We start from the raw sequence: 21,245 nt of genomic DNA, 5'->3' as shown, positions 1-21,245 counted from the left end.
ACATACCAAATACCATAATTCTTGTGGGCTCTTTTGGCGTGTCAAGACAAAAACAGCCCCCTTCCAGTTGAAATGCTGCTGTCTTGACAACACATCACCAGCCTTGAGAATACCCTGACTGCATCAAAACTGATTTGACACTATATTTTGTAGCACACAAGACTCACTTTTTGAAAAACTGCTGATGATATTGTTGTTAACTTCTGGGTGGGAAGCAACTGTAGCACAACATAATAAGCATTGTTAGCATTTATTCTGGGTAAAAATAATTTTCCTAGTACCTACTCATATTTTACTCTACACATTAAGCACAAAACTCACAAAATTCTCATTGCATTAAACTGCCTCTGTGAAGTATAGCACAAGGTCTGTCTGGTATGGCAGTGTTCTGTACTAAATAAAACCCTTTATTTTATTTTCATTTTTTAAAATTAGACATTTTAGGGGCATTGTGCAAAAAATCGCATTTGCTGAGCTAAGAATTTCTTCAGGAGGTGCAGTTTTATTCTCACCTCAGGAGACCTGCTACAGGAGATTCTGCTTCTTCAGCATGAGGTGATGGAACCATTCTTCAAAGCTAGGGTCCCATTTCCTGTACAGGAAACCCAAAACAATTCAAAAGGTGATGAAGGTAAAGGGAAATATCTTTGCCCACCCACATTCCCAGAGCATCTCCACACTGCTTAAGATTCACTGAAAAATGGATGCTACGACCAATGCTGCAAAACGCTGAGCTTCCAGCCAAAGTGCATTTTCATTTCCAATAAAAACACGTGAGTTTTCCATTCAAAGCATATCAATTTTTCAAGCAGTACTATCTATTAAAAAACAATAAGCACTGGTTTTCTGTCTGTTATTGGATTTCTTAGCTCCGGTAAATTTAAGTGGCCTAAAAAAAACCCCTGCTACTGTTGTGGAAATAAAAGTGAAACTGCCTAAGTGGTCATAGTAAGAGGCATTCCAGTTCCATTAAACTATTCCAATTAATTTAATCACAATAAAAAGAAAACAATGAAGAAGTTGAGGAAACTCCTCTTTCAGCCCTGAAAAGCCCTACTTCCTCCATTTCTTGAAATGCATGAGATGTAGGAGGAATCTTTAAACTGGCACTGCTCCATTTCAAGATGGAAATCATACTGCTGCAGTGCAGAATAGCAAAAGCATTCCAGAAAAAAAATCAAGAGAATAAGTGATCAGAGAAAGGCCAGATGTATTCTTCTCATATCATGACAACAGCTTGACTTCCACTTCAAAAAGTAAAATAATAAGATATTTTAAACAACAATTGCTAAATATTTTTAAGTCAGCAAGTCTGAATAAGTCATGACTGAAAATTTAACACAAACTAACAAAAAGCTCTATGGACCAGCTATGTGTTTGCAATGAATTTCAGACTGCTAGGCAAGATTTCAGTGGACTCCTAAGAGGAGGGAAAATCTAATACAGCTCCAGTTTTGCAGAAGATAGGAAGACGGATCTGAACGAACACTGACTGCAGAACATAGAGAAAACATTAGAACAACCTGTAATTTTTGATTAAGCAGGTATAAAGCAAAAATAACTGAAATTAATGAAGCTTAAAAGAAATAGAACTGGCCAAATAAAATTGAGACCTTACTTTGATTAAATGGAATTGGAAATTGATGGGAGGACAAAAACAAGGATATATTTATACCTCTGATGGGTATTTGAAATGTGCTATGTGACACACTCTGATGCCAGAATTACATGAAATTAACTGGATGGTGTGAAATGTATTACAACTATGGTCCCTTGATTGTATATAGTAATCTGTCAAACACTGCCTTCTTCCACTGAAACAAAAACAGCCTAAAATTTGCTCCTGACTACGTCATTTAATATTATTTTAAATTGGAATACAACATAGAATTATTTATAACTAAAGATGAAACAGCTTAGAAGGAAGGAAGCAGATGTTAGTAATGTATGAGACTGGTGACTTAAAATCAGTTTGACCTGCTTTCCGGATGCAAACTGAATTCAAAGGACTACGGAAATATACTTAAGGGACAGGAGGTCACTAACCTTAGCAGGTCCACAGAAGATTTCGTCTTCAGACCATAGGTGCTACTAAAATGAGAGATAGTAGCAGTAGGGAAAGTCGATATGGCAGAACTCTTTGCAACGCTGTTATGCTTTAAGTGCTCCACTTAAAAATGCATTTAAATAATTTTAAGGGATATGAAGAAGAGCACCAGAGATGAACAAAGGATGGGAAAAAATTGAGAGCTTAAACAGTTACTTTAACAAAGCAAGCTGAGGAATGACTTGTTCAGTTTATAAATACCTATAGTGAAAAGAGCAATATCACAGCATGCATTTCAGTTTAGCAGACAAAAGGTAAAAGCTCTGACAGCTGGATACTGAAAGATGACATTCAAGATAAAAGGCACATTTTTAAATGTAAGTAATTACCTTGTGAACAACTTGGGTGGATTCTTCATTGTGAGGAGCTTTCAAATGAGGGCTGGATGCTTCTTTCAAAGATGCACTTTAGTTCAAACAAGAATTTGAGGAAGTCTTGGAAACTGCACTCCACAATAGAGGAGGCCAAAACACTGTTTCCTTCTGTCTTCTGAGTCAGACAAGCAGAATTTACACTCGAGCAGTTAAATTTGTCTCACAGACAGAAGTCTCATGCATTTTGGACACTTTGGAACACATTATACAGTTGAGAACTGTATGGCTACACTATACAGCTGCCTGCAAGGAATTAACACACAGATAAAGGAAGAGTGTAAAGCTGTGTAGGCAGGAGCCCCTATTTCTGTCCCGGAATAGAGAGAAAAAAAAGCAGTAACAGCAAGCTACAGCCTAGTGCATGCCAGAAATTTTGTCCTCAGCTCAAGTCTGCTGGGGACTCCGCTCCTTTCAGACTTTTGTGTTATCAGAAAGATAAAGAAGCAAGTCTCGTCCTCAGTGAAATAAAGATTAGCAGGCCTAATATGCTGTAGATAGACTTCATAGTGTAAAAAAATCAAGCCAGAAGAGATGGAAACACTGTGTTGGTGAAAAAAATCTACTGCTTTACTTGTACCTATACCTGTCAGGAGAACAAAGGCTGCAAACAGTGAGTTTGCACTCTCAGTGAATAGAAAGACCTCCATTGATGGCACTCCTCTTTGGATGTAAAGCAATATGGCTCAAGCCATTGTTCCGCCTAGCTCAAAGAGAAAACTTGAAGCAGAACCTCCTGTACCTTACTTTATGACGGTATCTCAAGCCATGACGTTGCTGGGTGTTTTGGGAATGACTGCCTAGTTCTTGCTGTAAGTTTCATCTTGAAGAAAAGACAACCACATTTTGAAAAACCTGTTTTATTGAAAATCTGGGATACAGATTTAGTTGATGAGCATTCTCCTCCAAGAAAGGGACTAAATTTTTTCACCCAAGTAATCCTTTTGGTAACAAACTATCCATACCCTTCACAATTCAGACCTTACGCATATCTGGCTGGCAGATTAAGCTAGTGTAGGAGTTCGCCCTGCACAGACAGTGAGTATAATGTACAGTCATCACATGGAAGTAACAGTTAAGGAACTGAATAATTCTTCCAAGTTTTCATGACAAATCTATGGCAATGGTCACACACTGCAATATAATTTTAGAGTTCTGTACAGGCCACTTTGAGTCAGGTTCCTCCCAGAAATCCTTTAATTCACATACACTGTTAAAGCTCACATGTCACTCTTCAGTAAGAAATCATAGTATCACTTTTGGATCTGCACTTTCCCACATGGGCAACATGGTCTTGTGGAAATAAGTAAAGCATGATTTGGAATCAAGGACATGGAAGCTCAACAGCACTAGACCAATCCATATATTTTTCAACTATATACTTTATTTGATTCATATTTCACAGTCTATTTCTGTAAAGATTTAACAAAAAGGTCATGTTTTATAACAGGGCTCTTAGGCTACTGTATTCAAAGCTGACAATGAACTCAAAAGGTACAGAAAAAGTTTACATTCCAACTAGAGCAGTAGATCTTCAAAAATATGTAGCAAAAGTAATCAAAAATACCAATGTTTATTTAACCTCAATAAAAAAACAGCAGTGTGTCTGAGCCATGAAGATACCCTGCTTGCTAACTGTAGCAGGAACTGAAGCCCCAGCAGACCATCTCACTGACTTTTTAGACTGGGACACACGCTTTAGACCAACTTGTCCTGCCACTTTTAAAGTTAAAAGAAAAAAAACAAAAAACAAACCAAAACAAAAAAGCCCTCTAAGTTTACTGCTTGCATGTTTCCAATTAAAGAGGTTAATGTTTCTGCTCATCTCCACTGGACCACTTCCAGATCCCTGCCCAGAATCAACATCGACTCTTGCCCTAATACAGTCAACTAAATTTTCCTCAAAAGAGCACCAGAGCTATGCTGTTTTATTAAATTGCAGCCAAGAAAGGAAAGTCCTTACTGTTTAAAGCTTTACTAGGACTTCTCAGAATAAAGGCAGCTAAGAGAAACTGAACAGAAAGATATCTGACAATGTATCTGTTATTAGGGCCTTCAAAATCCTTTATGGTAACTGCAAATTTTGAAGCAAAATTTGTCTAGGGATACAGCTCCTATGGGGCCCTGGCCTTACCCATACAGAGCTCTAAGAGTTTTTCTAGTTCAGCAAAACCTCTTTAAACCTGCACTGATGCCCAGTAGATTTCTAACCAGCTGCTGGACATTATTCCAGATTTATCAAATACATACTTATACAAATTAACCATTTGAAATGCCTATCAGCTGTAAGCATACACTTCAGCTTGCTCTTGGTGTCGTCAGGGAAAAATGTACGTGGTGCTGAGAGGACTATGAGAGAGTTTTAGCAGCTAGAGGTTCCCTAAGCCAAAGTGCCAGGCCAAGTTTTTTGCCAGTGCAAGGCCAGGTTTTCCATTCCCTATACTCCAACAGAGCAACAGAAATAGGAAGGAGATCAAATAGTAAAAAAAAAAAAATTCTTTACTGTAAGGGTGGTCAAACAGTGGAACAAGTTTCCTAGAGGAAATCTCTACGAGGGGGATGATACCCCATGCTTGAAATATTAGAAAAGACATTTGGATAATGCCCTCATTAACACACTTTAGCTTTCAGTTAGCCCTGAAGCAGTTAGGCAGACTCGATCTTTGATAAGACTCGATGATCTTTGAAGGTCCCTTCGAAGTAATGACACAGAATCATTTAAGAGGTCACCGGTGTACTCACTCATCATATACAGCTGGAATTCAACTTCATTTTTCTTACCTCCTTTCATCTCTAGAGAAAACCTGAATCCATCGTGTTTTCTAGGAAGACAATCACTTCCTATTAACACATTCTGAACTTCCTATTCCTCTCTATAATTGATAGACAGAATAAGAATGCTAAGAAAAATAGAATAGATATCCTATGCACTTTCCCACACTACACCTCTAAGACTATTAAAGGTATCAGATCAATGGAACTGCCTCCTACTCCTTCCTCTGAGAAGCTCTTATCCTCTGGGATTCTTACACAAATGGCACAGGGCCCCACCATATCTACCCACCCAACAATTGTCATTTAATGCAGATATCACATGCAGTTCTGGAAGAGCTAGTTACGTCCTACATTGTTACCCTGTATTATGCTGCTTTCCTGCCTTTTGTTTTCTCTGGTTCAATTTTGATACTGCTGTGCTGCAAGTTGGGATATCCTATTATGCACAATTATAGTGAAAACACCACACAGTCTTCAAAAATCTGTCTCAGTATATTCCTATGTACCGTGCTACAGGAGCAGCAGCACAGCAGTTCAGCAGGAGAACAGGATGAACAATGAAACACACTGCTATTAGTTTGTTACAGCTCATAAAGGGCTTTATGGGGAACCCTGACACAACATTTATCTCTAGGCCTCTGGCTAGGGAAAACATGACTCCATTTCTCCTCTACATGAGACATCTACAGCATTTCTTTACATTGGTTTTTCCCTAAATAGGGGGAAACCCCTTATTAGAGGGAAATCCCTTGCACCTTTTCTACTGAGTGTATTTTAGGAAGTCTAGAACAGCATTCTCCACAGCCTTCTCTAATCTTAATTCCAAAAGGCATCAGAAAATGAAGGGGTCTAACCACAAACTAGCAAGAGTTCTACTATAATTTCAAGTACCTCTTTTAAGAATCTGAAATGAAGTGATCAGAGCATCAAAATACCCAGAAATCTATATGGCACACTTTTTGGAAAGCATTTTCAAGTGGAAATGAACATGCTATAATCAATCCAGATTTCTTATCCCTCATAGGAAGAGACGTTCTTAGTTCGTTTGTACAGCCTGCCTCTGGTAAAAAGCAAACAGACCCTTTTTACTGGAGGGACTGACAAAAGTGTCTAGATAAACTGACATCTGTAGAATAGCTTTTGCAACTGACAACTGCAGATGTCTGCTAATAACACTGCATAAGATGTTAGCCCTTAAATACATTTAATGTCAAGCAGGCTAGGGATGAGACACAGTTACATGGACAAAAATGGTTTTGTTTAACTTCAAACTCAAGCAGATAAAACTTTCAGCAAGATTTTCCAAGTTGACATCTTTTTATTTAGTTATTTTTAAGTACACATATTCACTCAATTTCTCTCAGTAACAAAAAGAAGGAGGGAAGGGAGATGGGAGGACTTGTTTTCCCATGGGCCCCTTCTACTCTCACTTCTCTCCTTTTTTTCATTCTTAGCAATTGATTTCATAGATTCACAGAATTGTAGGGGCTGGAAGGGACCTCTAAAGATCATCTAGACCAACCCTCCTGCCAAAGCAGGCTCCCTAGACCAGGTTCCACAGGTAGGCATCCAGGCAGGTCTTAAACATTTCCAGAGAAGGAGGCTTCAGTCTCTCCGAGCAGCCCGTTCCAGTGCTCCGTCACTTCACCCTTACCGTGAAGAAGTTTTCATACACATTTGTGTGCAACTTCCTAAGCTTCAGTTTGTGGCCATTCCCCCTCATCCTATCGCCACTGCTGCAAAGAGTCTGGCCTTGTCCCTTTGCCTCCAGCACCTTAGATATTTACGGACATTGATCAAACCCCTCTCAGCCTTCTTTTTTCAGACATAGGTTGCTCAGCCTTTCCTCATAAGAGAGGTGCTTCAAGCGCTCTGTCATCTTAGCGGCCCTCTGCCGGACTCTTTCCAACAGATCCCTGTCTTTTCTGTACTGGGGAGCCCAGAACTGGATGCAGTACTCCAGATGAGGCCTCACTAGGACAGAGTAGAGGGGGAAGATCACCTCCCTTGACCTGCTGGCCACACTCCTTTTAGGACATCCAAGGACACCATTGGCATTCTTGGCCACCAGGGCACACTGCAGAGTCCCAGGTCCCTTTCTGCAGAGCTCCTCTCCAGCAGGTTACCCCCCAACCTGTACTGGTGCATGTGGTTATTCCTCCCTAGGTGCAAGACTCTACACTTGCTCTTATTAAACCTAATCTGGTTCCTCCCTGCCCAACTCTTCAGCCTGCCTGGGTCTCGCTGAATGGCAGCACAGCTTTCTGGTGTGCTTCCTCCCAGCTTCGTATCATCAGCAAACTTGCTGAGCGTGGACACTGTCCCCTCATCATCAAGGTCACTGATGCAGATGCTGAACAAGACTGGGAGCAATTTCACAGGAAAAAAAAAAAAAAAAAAAAAAAAAAAAAAGAGTTTAGCCTTATAAACAAAGATATATAGATAAAATAAAATTTAACTATTCTTGCCAAATTAACTCTGGTGAACAAGTGTCTTTCTTGCACAATGTTTAAAAATGCCTCTGCATTCTACCAAGAAAATCTAAAGCCTTTTGCTCCATACAGTTTTTAGTCACTAATGGGAAGTGCAAATAAATACAGCTTTGAAACAAACACTTCCAGTGCAAGCCTTGCAATTCTCCTTCATTCATCCTTACAGACCAAAATCCAACATATACTCAACAAAATTAAGTCAGCGGGCTCCTAAGACTCTTGTCACTTTGGTCAAAGATTGCAATAAATACAGAATGTTGCTTCACCACAAGCAGATCTTCACTAATTCAAAACAATTGTAACCCCAAAAGCAAGACTCTCTGTCGACAGTCAGCAACAGTCTGATAGCACCCCACCAAACTGATCTTCTCCTCACACCAACTCCCTTCCTGCAACTGATGATAGCCCAATACTGGGGACTGTTTTGCCATGCCACTCTCAGAACTGACAATCTGAAGATGGGAATAGGAAAAGACTTGCTTGCAGAATTCTGCAAATGACTGTCTTCTCACAGCAAGAATGGGAGCATGCCAGCAGAGCACATCCAAGCTTCTGAAGTCCAAGACAGTATAGAGTTAGCAAGGAGTTCAAGGTCATACTGGAGTAGTGAGTAGTCATCTTGCCAAGATCCCACTGTGCTGTCCCAGTCCCACGGATGGCTGTAAAGACAAGCTGTGAATGGCATGCTACCTTGCACATCTTGGACTCAGAATGTTCAAGTAAAAGCTTGAGACAGGAAATAGGAGGCACAGGAATAACTTAACATCTATGTACCATTTTACTACATGTTTGGATAAGTGGAGTCTTCAAGGTTGCTATTAGCTTTATCTGAACCTGTTAGCGATGCTTCTAGCTCTGCCCAAGACTGTGGAGCATTGTTCTTTATTGCCTCTATGAAAAGTTGTGTTTGGTGCTTCAGCCTGTCCAGCTCAGCTTGAGTCACCTGGTTCTGATGAATGAGCTCCTTGGTTTTTAAAGTGATCTCTAGCAATCCTGACCTGCGTAGCACAACGAGTGTATTCTGAAAGCGTCTGCACTTACTTTGCTGTTGCAAAAGCAGCTCGGGGGTAGTGCAAGTCTCTTCTGGTATCAGTGGCAGGCTCCACACTGCAGACTGCATTGTAGTTTGTGATGCACTCTCATTCTCATGAGGAGTGCACTTTGCTGTCTGTAGAGTTCCAAAAGGCAAAAGAGAAGCCAAACCTGGAACTTTTGGAGTGTCAGCAGAAACGCGATGTAAACCAGGAAGATTTGACACTTTTCCAGTTGTCATCAAACTTGAAGAACTTTGCTGGTTAGAATCTTGAGGAGCCTTAAAGCTAACTGGTAGATGGGCAAAAGGACTAGCAGACAAATCTGTGCTCCTTGATATAGGAGAAGTCTCCATTTTAGACGCTTCTGTGCAGAGTCGTTTATGGCAACTGGTTTCCTGATGTTCCTCTAGATCGAAGGAGTGATCTCTTTTACAGGGCTGTGGTGCTATTTTGGGATAAGAGTTCAGGATGGGCAGGTAGTTAGTGGGATCGTTTCTCTTTTTCCCAACAGGGTGAGGGTTAATGGGAGGTGGGATTGATGGGTGAAGAAATACCAGCTGTGGCTGAGCTGGAATCACTTCAAAGGATGGCTGGACAGTCCAAGACTGGAGCTGGGATGAACTCCCCTGAGAAGCATAAATGGGGAAAAACAATTCTTACAGCAGTGCTACTGATAAGGATTAAAAAACCTTAAGCAAAACAGGTGAATTATGCCATTTCTTCATAATTGATACATGCTACACAAGGTAACGTACTGTGAGCAGCTTATTATCAAACTTGTTCTTCTCTTTTCTGACTCGTAACACTAAAATCAAAGCTGAAAACCATACATAGAGAATATATTTAAAAACAATTCAATTTATACACACTTTCCCTAATAAGAATTACAGTGCATGCTTGTATCATGCAGTGCTAGTGTAAAATTATTACTGCACTTGAGGCTAAAGAAGAAGTACACAGAAAATTTGAAAAATAAACTTGAAAAATTCTGGTTATGAAATATTCCAGAAGAGTTGGAGACAGCACAGATACTTCAGGAGCAATTCAGACTCCCTCTTTGTTGAAATGCAGCAACTCCAATTCTGTCATTTCTATTCTTACAGCAAGCTTTTGAAATGGTTATTTAACACAGACATTACTTAACGTAGCTGCTCAGTATGACTTGGAATCACGAGTACAATAAACAGTTGCAATAAATTTAAAATCATGAAGTTGAAAGAAGAAAAAATACTGACTATCAACCAATTCAAGGAAAACTGCCTGTTCTAAGCCCCAAACAGTTTAATTCCATCCTTTTGGTGAAATCCTGTGCAATGCCTTAAAAGCATTATATGTCAAGAAAAGTGTTCAAGTTTTTATGTCCTTCCACAAATCACATTCTGCAATATAGGTAGGGTAATACATCAATTTTTACAAGACTTTACCTTTTCTTTCACAAATACACTACTGAGGAACTTCATGAGATCTCCTGTCCTGCACACCTTTCTCTTGACGTATCAAATGGTCTGGTAAAAAATAGTATTTCTTTCAGGAAAAACAAAAACAAAAAAATCTTCACTTCTTCTAGCACAATAAACTCTCTCCTGTTTCTTCAATTTCTATGATCCATTATTTGGAATGTTACTGCAGGCCTGCTGAGGGCACTAGTTTTAGAAGCATTACAATATTTCATTCTTTTCTGTACTATTTTGATTCGTCTGAAATCCAGCCTCCTTTCTTCAGCCTCAGAACATTTAAACTGGCAAATGCTAACATGCTTTGCTGAAGTCCGCTCCTGTCAGCAGAAGACTTAACTTGACAAAGGTGGGCACCATCCACTGATTCAGATATTGAGACTCGGCGATGAGATTCAATTACCAACTCTGACACTGAGTTCAGTGGGCAAGAAGCTCTGTAGTAGTTAACATTAGTTCCTTATTTCACAGACAAAAGAACACATCCAAAAGAAAGGTACCCAGACAAATTAAGAGTGGGCAGGTATATATACATACCATGGCTATATAAACATTAGACAGAACATGAAACCTTAAGAGCAAGGCTTTGGACTCAGAAATTGTTATTTATGCAGTACCCAGCATACTGGAGCCCCAAATTCATTGAGGCCTAAAGAACTGTGATAACAGTCTACCACGCTCTTGTTTTTATCCCCTACTCCCATCTCCACTATTCACTTTCTTGTCCTTTCCATTCTCATTATGTTCTGCTCTTACTGTCACGCCCAAAAATCTCATTTTTAGTAGAGGAGACATTTAGTTTTACAAATTCTGCAGTCAACATCCTGCACATACCAGTGTTACTCACCTAAAAAGCCTTCTCACCTATTATAAACTTCTAAAAACTTTACCTCAGCACTACTGTATTCCAGAGAATCACTTCCTGCTTTATTTTTTTTAGTAACATAGTTAGCTGTTTGCACTCTGAAATCAGGACAGCAGATAAACATCACTAAGCAGAAACACAGTGGTTTTAAGACAGAAGGTGATGCTGACCGAGACTGAAACAGATAAACTGTGGTAGCTGGGGACACTGCATTATTATTATTATTATTATTATTATTATTATTATTATTATTATTATTATTATTTTGGTCCAGAGAGCCTAATTGAGAATTGTGTTGAAAAGAGCACATTAATAAGATGATCAGCATGACTACTTGAGGTAACAAGACTCAGCGGAAAGAGCTAGAAAGACACTCCATCATTCTGACCTTGTCTTGCTGCTTTTACTTATTGAAATGAACATTTTCAATTTAAAATGACTGTCCTTATCCATAAATAATTAGATTTAAATGTTATGAACTGCTCCAATTAACTGAGTCTGGTAATTTTATCTACATCTTCCTCTGCATCTTTTTTTCCTTTTGCTACACTATCAACATTCAAGTTATGTGTATCATATGGATACTTCTCCTTCCTATTTGTAACAAAATCAAGAATTCAAAATGCCCAATTCTTGAACCCCAGACCAACAGCTATCAGTCTGTGATGAAGCTTGCCTCTTCCCTATTACAAGAGAACCTGGGCATTTGTGTTTTAAGTCATGTGCGTTCTTTCCACACATCTGAGAACATGGCTATAAAAAAAAAGCTTCTTGTCAAGATGAAGCACAATGCTCAGATCAGAACCATGTGCCCCAACAAATGCATGACCTGTCAAATTATTGGAACAGGTTACCCAGAGAATTGTTGGAGTCTCTGTCCCCAGAGGCATTTCAGAAACATGCAGATGTGGCACTCAGGGACACATTTTAGTGGGCATGGTGGTGATGGATGGACGGTTGAACTAGATGGTTTTGGAGATCTTTTCCAACCTTAATGATTCTATGAAATATTAGCAAGAACCCACCTCTATGCTGGCTCTGACACACAGCATTTAACAGATTTTTCTCCTTTTCAAAACAGATTCAGTATAAAAGAATGAAGATCTATTTCTTTTTTCTTCAGTCTCGCTGTATTCTCATACGTATTCTAATAGTAAAAAAGGCTGAAGTACTTTTGCCTTGTTTATCAACACGAGTAGAAGCAAGAAGCCTAACAGTATAGCAGTACTTCAAACTTGTAGCTTTTGCACCTTCTGTCACATTACAGACCTTTTTGATGTCACACAGAAGCGCTAGAGGAGTAACACATAATATGATATTGGAAGGTACAAACACGGAATGTAATTGTTGCAACGTGAGACATGATATGTAATTAAGAAAAAAGCTGCTCAAATAAATATACTGAAACTAATTGTAGATACAGATTTGATTTGTTCATTTATAACTTTCTAGATGAAGGCTTCATATTGCATCTCAAGCACTTCTAGAATCTAAGAAGTGGAAAGCAAAAGCAATCATCCTACTCCTTTGTCTAAACCGAACAAGAAAGAATCACAGAACGGCCAGGGTTGGAAGGGACCTCAAAGATCACGAATCTCCAACCCTCCTGCCACATGCAGGGCCACCAACCTCCACATTTAGTACTAGACCAAGAAATCATCAGCTTTTGAATGGAAAAATACTTATTCTGGTTTGATCTTTGGTGCCATTTGAATAACATCATAAAGATCTATTTTTTGCAGATCCCTTTGAGGCAAAGAGCAGATGCAATGCAGTTTCTGTACTTCATCTTTTTCCCCCCTTAGCAGTTTTAGCTGCCTCTCCAAAAGAGGGGTTGTTATTAACAAAACTTTACAAATTACTGCTTACTTTTTGGACTGCATCAACTTCATATAATCCTTTTTGAAAAGAAAATATAAAAAAAATTTTTTTGCAGTATTTTCTGATATATTATTTTTTCCTTACCTGCTTTACTAGAACATTTTTCATTACAACCATAGGAGAAAGTGCAGGAAAGGAGCTGCTCGTGGTCACAGGGCAAGGCCAAGGCCCATCCTCTGCATTCCAACACAGCGCATTCAGGACATCCTCAGAGTCAGTATGCTCCATAGCACTTAGGCACTCTGAACTGCCATCTGCCAAATGTAGAATTCAGCTGTTAGTAATTTCTCATATAGCATGCTTACTGTTTCCTTTCTGTTCTACTATTCTGTGCCCTTTCAATTAAGCATAGTGAATAATAAAGTTCAATTCTGCAATACCAATAAAATTAGATCTTTTGTGACAGCTATTAAGTGACCTTTATTTATTAAAAGACTTTGTATTTCACAACAGTTCTGATGCAAATACTGTCTCCACGAAAATCTATTTATTTTTGTTCATCTGTATTTAGTCTCCAAGGGATGACATGCTACCACAAAGTCAGCTCTGAAGACTGTTACACAAAAGAGCTAGCAGATTCAGGTCCATGCTGCAATCTGTTGCATTTTTAAATCTGCTACCTACAAACCCAGTGTGCACAGTACCTCCCACAAAAACACTTTTAACTTCTAAAGGGAATCTTTGTATGATTATTTGTTGATTATTAAAACAGAACATACTGTCTACATTTTGCTGATGTTACAAAAATCACAGTTTTATCAGGCTCTAATGACAATCCAGTCAAACTGCAAGACATTACATGACATAATCCAATAGTTCACTGATCACTGCAAAGAACAAAAGTTAATTTCCATTCCCACTTCTAGACTCTGAAGAAAAGGATTCCTCCATTCAGTTCTTTGTTAGGCACATTTTTATATTCTCATGCCACTGAAACTCACAGGATGAACTACACAACGCTCCACTCCAAAAATTTTGATGGTAGGATTATTTTTTAACCTGCCTTAGATATGAAGACCCTACCATGTAATCAAACACAAACTGCAAAGGGTTGGAGTCAGCTTTATCCAATATCACCAGCACTCTGAAAACAGGAAGAAAAAAGAAAAGTAGCACAGTCTTTCTAAACCTGAGTATCCGGAGTCCTTGTCAGATTCAGCTGCTGCCATGCTGAAGTGATGGTTCAAGCTCTTCATTTCCATCCATGTGCTCAGTATTTTTTTGAGGGTGTCAATACGTGACTATTTTGTCTCCATGCTTCCCCAGTGCTGGTGGCTGTCTTCAACACCTCTTCCATTGAGGAACTATAAAAACCATTAAAAAACAAAACAGAGACTTCCTCTGAATCTAACAAAAGATCCAACAGTATAAGTCAAAAGCAGCTATGCATGTCCTTGCACAAATCTTATCAAAGTTTTGAGGCATCTGTTAAGCAATCTGTGGAATTCTATTAAATTTCCAGCTTCACATTTGCTTTTTATCACAGATTTAGGTTAGCAAAGACTTGTCAGTAAAACCACAGCTTATTCCCTGCAAAACACTCTGAACTATTCATATTTAATAACACATTAGAGAACAGAAAAGACAGGCCACAATTCTTTGCATCACATTACTTTGTAGAACTTTTGGGACTCAAGCCTTCCACCTGCCTCAGGCTAATTTCTTAAGTTTCAAGGAAGTTCCCACAATCCAATCTTTCAGTTCCCTGTACCAACTACAAGGGAATGATACCACAGTAGATGTGGCTGTTGGGTCCTTCAGAGTAGGTTAAAACATGTTGAAAAATCTAAGACAGAAATAAAGAAATTAACTGAAGCAGAAGTACAGTACAGTTTTTTTGTTGTTCTTGTTGAATGCAATTGCTCTTTTAAAACACGCTATTGCTGTGAACACTGCCAGTGGATAAATCCAAGAGGAGTCAGAAGTACTACAGACATGGATTTGGTGGAAGGGCAGATGACCATATCTTGTTCAGCTCTTTCCTTCAATAGCTTGGCAAGTCAAGTACAGAGCACAGGTCTGCCAATCTTACTGTATTACCTGAAGTAGAATCGTTCCATACGTAAAATCACTGGTGCATGGTACATTCATTCTGGGAGCACAGTACATATTTCTAACTTTGCTAAAAATTCTGACAGATGAGGCAATAACTCACAACTTCTGTGGCCACAAATGTTAGTAAATAGGATCATAGAATCATTAAGGTTGGAAAAGACCACTAAGACCATCCAGACCCCATCAAGTCCAACCACCCTCCCATCAGCACCATGTCCACCAAACCACATCCCTATAGATGAATGTAATTTCTTGAACTGGCAAAAATGCAATGCCCAGCTCTACTGGATGGCTCTGAAGTTCAGCACGATGGTTAACCAAGATCAAATAGCAGATATATAGCGTACAGTAGTCATCTGCAACTACATCAAGGCTCTTCTGAGTGAAGTGGAATAGTCACTTATTTCTTTCTACACTGCCAGTAAATTAATTGGAGACTTTCGGGGTAGCTCAAATGACTCAAAGAATGAAATGTAAATAGACAACTAAAATATTAGAGCCACTTTTCTTCCTACAAAGGCAAAACAAGCTAAAAGCTACTCATAAACAATTTATTCCTAAGAATTAAAGTTGCCCAGGTTACATCTGTCTTCCAAACAGCTATTCTAGGAGCTGGATTGCAAATAAGTCAGCCATGCTGGATGAAGCCCACACAACAAACACAGTTGAAACCTGCAAAGCTGTGGTTTTGTTATAACAGTCTGTTTCACTCTCTGAATGAAGCAAGTCTTGTGATCAGAGAACAAGATAGGGATGAAGAAATCCATACTGCTAAAAGCACAACACATAGTATACCTGCAAGTCACTCCTAGTGGAGATGTGGCCTTAGAAATGCCTCCCCATACCCTTTCTGAATGAAAATTCTGAAAGTCTGGAACTAGAAGTGACAAAACAGAAAAATGCAGTTACATGATGGCCTCCTGTGACATGTACTCGTAACAACCTTCCCATGCTTCCTAAGGGTAGGTAGGCTTCTGTAAAACTAAGAACAGTTTCTCCTCTTATAAAAGGTAGGAGAGACTTTAGCTAACAAAAAGCTGACAGGATGAAACACAGAAATTGACCAATACTATTCATAAAAATTTCCTATAAAGCAACTCTTTCAAGTTTCATCTCATGTTAGAGCTGTATATTTAAATTAAAATTACAGAAACTTTGAACTTCACATAACAGACAGAGCAGGAGCCCATTAACAGCACTGACTAGTGACATCTACCTCAAGTAACACTGCAACATAACATATTCTGGAATAACCTACCCCCAAAAGTAAGTTTCTCCTTAAGGTCCTTACACTTGATGGCTAGAATTGTGCTTGAAATTCTTAAGCCTTAGCACCTCCATTAATGAATTCCGTATGTTAAATAACACTGCTGACATGCTAAGTGGTTGCCTGTAAAGGCAGAAGAATGTTCAACAGAAGAAAACTTAGTCACTAGTCTTCTGCCTCATTTCTACTTCTGTCTTCAGTCACACCTGCTGACCTGCTAACAGACATGGAGCTGTCAGAACTACAGCTAGGAAAAGCAACCTAGGTGCTATTCCTGCTTTGTGTCTTGTTTGTAGAATCATCTGATAGGACTTATCAAGGAATCACGATCAGGAAATCCAGTAATTACTGCCATTTTAAACTAGTTATCAGTATACATTGTAATCTGTATGAATTTTAACTGGATTAAAAGCTATGAAGATAACCCTGCTTCGCAGTCACTACCAGAACAGCATGGCTGAATGTCTGCGATATGGACAAGTGCTAAATGAAGAAGCCGGATCCCAGCTTCTGTTACCTATCCTTCTCCAAAGCAGACATTAGTTAAGAAAGCACTGCGTATGGAATGCTAGTGCGAAGAAGAGCTAGCAATACATGAAATACAAGCACCCCTTCTGTCAGCCAGGCACCCCATCGAAGGGACCCACGAAGCTCACAGAGCTCCGCTCCCGGCTCCACACAGCACCATTCAAAGTTCAAACCCTACGGCCGAGACAGCTATCCCAGCTCTCCAGCTGCGGGCCCTGGAGCTGCGACCGCAGCACGCAGCCCGCTCCACGCCCGACTGCTCTGCGGACGGAACCTCACGCCGGCATCCGACCGGCGTCCCCCCAAAGACGCAACTCCAGGCCGTTCCTCGGCTCCCACCAAGGGAAGCTTTGCGAGCTGCCGGCCGATCTTCCCTTAACGAGGTAACTAACTGAGAGACACCCACCCGCAAGCAGCGCTCGGGACGGCGAGCGCCGAGCCCCCCCCCAGCCCGCTCCCGGCGCTGCCTCCCACACCGCCGCGCTCTCACGGCCGCCCGCCTCCCCGGCGCCTCACCCGCGGGCAGGACCGGGCAGGGCCGTCCCGGAGCGCAGCGGGACGAGAGGTGCGGCGCAGCCCCTCCCCGCGGCGAGGCGGGGCCGGTCCCAGCCGAGATCGGGCCGCCCCGAGCACTACGGTCACACCGCGCTCTCAGCGGTAACGCGCGCCGGGCCCCGACACCCCTCACCTGGCCGCCGGCGGCCTCGGCGCCATCCGCTCCGCGCGTGCGCGGCGCCACCACCGCGGGGCGCAAAGCTCTCCGCCGGCCTAGACGGGCCCGCCCCGGAAAGGGAAAGTGACACAGCCGCTTCCCTCAGCACTCATGCGCACGGCCGTCTGCTTGCGCCCTCTGTCGGTGGGGCGGGTGCAGTGCGCGTGCGTGGCCGTTAGGGCGGGAAGGGCAGTGGGGTGCTTTGTGGCGCCGTGTGCGGCGCGCAGCCACCTCGGGCGTTGAGGCGGGAATAAATTCGGTCTGAAACCGTGTTCGCTGGCCCCCAAGCGTACGGTGGGGTCGGGTGTGGGGGAGTAGGCAGCTGTAGATTCACAGCTGTTGTGAGTACACGCGGGGCTCGCCAGGGAAAAAGGCACACTGAGGTGATGCCTGAAAAGCACTCGGGAGGTCCATCCACCCCGCTGCTGTCAGAGAAGTGTCGGAAAAGAGAACCTTCGCAATAAAAGCACTAGTGCTTTCTGCTATACGCAGCAAGTATGGAAGTGGGTGAAGCTGCCCGGCCTGGACACCTGAGAGGATTGGGCAAGTGATCAGAGCCAGGAATCCGGGGTGCTGCTGGAATTCCCAAGTGCTGTGCTGAGCAGTATAATTCATCTAACAAATGACAGTTTAGGCTTTTCTAGTGCCTGCTGTGCTGTGAGGAAGAGACGTAGCGTATGCACAGCCACATAGCAAGCAAGGAAGGCAGCATCAGAAGTCCAGAAATGGAGAGGGAAAACACAGCAGGTGAAAGAGCTGTCATAAGCAAATGAGGAGTAAAGGATACTCTTCTCCTTGGTTGGTAAATATGAAATAGTGGAAGGAATGTGTGTGTGGATTTGCCTTCCATGAACTGCAGGAAGCCAGGGGCAAACGAGGAGGAGGAGGAGGATCTTCTACATCAGTGACTACAGCAAGAATAGATGTTTTTTTTCTAAGACCCCTAAACGCTGCCAGCAGCCAGAAGTCTATCAGGATATTTTGCATTTGGAGATGAAAAACAGTTTCATGAGAGAAAACAAAAGGGATGTGTGGAAGGGCTGAGCAACGACAATGATTTCCCTGAATAGTAGTACATAAAATGAATGCTTCCATTGTAATGGTGGTCTTGGTTAAAGAACCTGAAACACACTTATTAAAAAGATCAATGTGATCTAATAAGTTCCCAAATGGAAATGAAAGGAATCTTTAGCCTCAGCCCTCTTTTGCAAATAACCTGTCATGTACAAAGCAAATCAAAATGTTTGGGGCTGTGTGAAATGACATTGTGAGTTTGAAAATCTTACACAGAATGGGATTCATTCCTACCAATTCAAAGTGCTGTGAAAGAACTGTAGTTACACGGACTGCTAGAATGCATTTTTGAGTATTTAAATATCAGATCTGTCTCCGAGTACATCTAAACAGTACTGTGAGATGTGTGATATCTAGGCTGTGGATTTGGATCCCTTACCATTTTGGAGTTTTGGATTCTGAGGAAAAGCATGCTAAGAATGCTGTTACATCATGATATTTGCTTAGGCATGGTGCTGATTGCCATATTCCCAGAAACAACCCTCACTGATCTCCACAGAGACCAGATTTTTCAGAGTATAGAGTGTTCATGGGTTCTGTCTGAAAACGACTCATCAGAGAGCAACAGACCTGTATTTGGGAAATAAACCTGCCCTTCAGTTGAGCTGATTCAGAACGTTTGTACTGCCTGACGCCAGACTTTCATCCAAGGTAGGAGTATGGAACTACTTTCCTGTTCACAGAGAAGTTTTATTGGATAGTCAAGGTAAGCCTCTGTCTTAAATTAATTATATCTATCACTTGAATTCTTCCTGCATTCAGTTGAATTATACCTTAGATGTGAATTGAACATTATCACCTGAATTCATTGTATTCTATAACATCGTGCTTTAATTTGTGTGTTTTTAATAATTTATATCATTTTCCCTTTCTTCCCTCTTGATCTTTCGTTGATCCAGAGTCTCACATGCTGTGTGCTTTCAGTGATTACTGTCAGTGGCAACAGGATATTTTCCTTTTTCATTAAGCTGCACTGTGGTTTGTTTATTCTAAAGGTGAACATCTTGGCAAATGAGTGTTAGCTTTTCATTCACTTCCTTGTTTAGTTTGGTCGTGCAACAGGAAAAGAGTGGAAAGGGTATGGGTAAATTGTGACTGCATGTTTGCTCAGTTTAGGTGTTTCAGCATTTTAATTTTAATCTCTTTTTCCAGGAAAAGATGTAGAATTAGTCTTTGGTGACTCAAGCAAATGTTTATCCAATGAAACAATTAAAAGGTCTTGTGTGGTTGCTGAACAGTTACAGGTGATGATATGTGGACTTCATATATGCTTACGGAAGAAATAATCTTTCGTCCTAACGCAGTAGAAATAAATGGTTGGCAAACTCTGAAAGTAAAACGTAGCCAGATCAGAGGAAGAGCACAGTTTGGTAATACATTGTCTGAACTGGAGAGGCAGGAGCTGTTTGTTTGAAAGCAACAAATACTCAGTCTTTCTTCTTTATACACTTGCCGATTTATTTTGCTGTCACTGGCAAAATACACTTTAATAGGCGTTGCATTGAATTAGCTTGCAAATAAATAGCTTTATACATGCCACTTTATTGAACCAAAGCTAACTTCAGTATTTGATACAGACATCTTGGTTATTTTTGTTATTAGTTTCTGTAATTTTAATAGATTAATTGAAGAATATTGTTGAAACGCCGCATCTAAGTTTTTGTCAGTCTTAACCAAAGAATGGATACAGATATGAAGTCGTTGCTTCAGATTTCAAAAGATTGACACCAAATCTCAAATGTATTTCCTCTTGTATTTGTGTTGTGTGTGTTGTTAGACATTAGAGCATTGTTAAACCTTCTGATCTGTTTAAAAATATATTCCACATATGGGCTTTATTAACATTATCTTATTTAATGCTTATTAAAGCATGAAAGAGATATATTGTGGTCCGTTACTATGACCTAAAGTTTTCATAGGTCATAGAATTTCATCCAGCAGTTCTTTTAACAAGATTTTTCTCTAGAGAAGGTATTTAGCACTTGTTTGTTTGCCTTCTACATTTCAAGTTTATGCAACAATGCTTTCATTTCAGAATACTTACCTTTCAGCTTCAGGTGTCCATCTGCAACTATATCATTAACATAAATGTCTCCAAATTAAGAGAAGGCACCATAAAGGTTATTTCACAACAGATGCATAACAGAGAGAGCACACCATGCATAAAACACGCACCTTTGGTGATCTTTACTCTCCACTGTACTGTATTTATATTGGAGGATAGCAAAGCTAGCTGTGGTATTCCCTCTCCCCTTTGGGAAGCCCCAGGGACTAGTTTTAGCTGGGATGGCATTTCAGCAGTTCAAAGTAGTTTGGAAGGCAGCATGCTCTCTTATAGCCTTCGGCAGATTCTTTCTCTTTTCTGTGTCTCCAGTGCATGTATGGAAGGCTGTAGGGTATACATTGCAGGCTGTGAGATTTCCTCATTATACTGTTGTTTTTCGAGGAGAGAATATATGGGATTTACACAGTTGCCATAAAAGAGGTGCTTCTTACTCCATGGGAGGATGGCTGTCATATTCGCCTGGAGATAAAATTATTGGAGTTTGTGTTTTGAGTGGTGATTGTTGCTTTGGGTTGGGTTGTCTTGGTGTGCGTGTCACAAATGTTGATCCTGTTAAGGTCATCTT

At 40.7% G+C, this 21,245-nt stretch overlaps 1 protein-coding gene across 6 annotated transcripts; it reads right to left on the bottom strand.

Moving 5' to 3' along the window:
* Window positions 1–3,842: 3,842 nt before the first annotated feature.
* Window positions 3,843–17,612, bottom strand: CIPC (CLOCK interacting pacemaker). Of its 6 annotated transcripts, XM_048948471.1 has the most exons (5): window positions 17,518–17,601; window positions 15,830–15,911; window positions 14,109–14,283; window positions 13,064–13,233; window positions 3,843–9,405 (listed from the first exon to the last, which is right to left on the bottom strand). In XM_048948471.1, exons 3-5 carry the CDS (start codon window positions 14,179–14,181, stop codon window positions 8,527–8,529), a joined length of 1,122 nt encoding a protein of 373 aa, XP_048804428.1. In that variant the 5' UTR covers window positions 14,182–14,283; window positions 15,830–15,911; window positions 17,518–17,601; the 3' UTR covers window positions 3,843–8,526. The 6 variants fall into 6 exon arrangements, with proteins under 6 accessions (XP_048804428.1, XP_048804430.1, XP_048804431.1 ...); XM_048948473.1 differs by lacking the exon at window positions 15,830–15,911 and having other exon boundaries at window positions 17,518–17,612; XM_048948474.1 differs by lacking the exons at window positions 15,830–15,911; window positions 17,518–17,601 and adding an exon at window positions 17,346–17,494.
* Between the last annotated feature and the right edge of the window lie 3,633 nt (window positions 17,613–21,245).

This window comes from Lagopus muta, chromosome 6, assembly GCF_023343835.1.
Source record: "Lagopus muta isolate bLagMut1 chromosome 6, bLagMut1 primary, whole genome shotgun sequence".
In the NCBI taxonomy this organism is placed as follows: Eukaryota; Metazoa; Chordata; class Aves; order Galliformes; family Phasianidae; genus Lagopus; species Lagopus muta.
The sequence above is the reverse complement of the archived record's forward strand: the minus strand, read 5'-3'. Positions and strand labels throughout refer to the sequence as shown.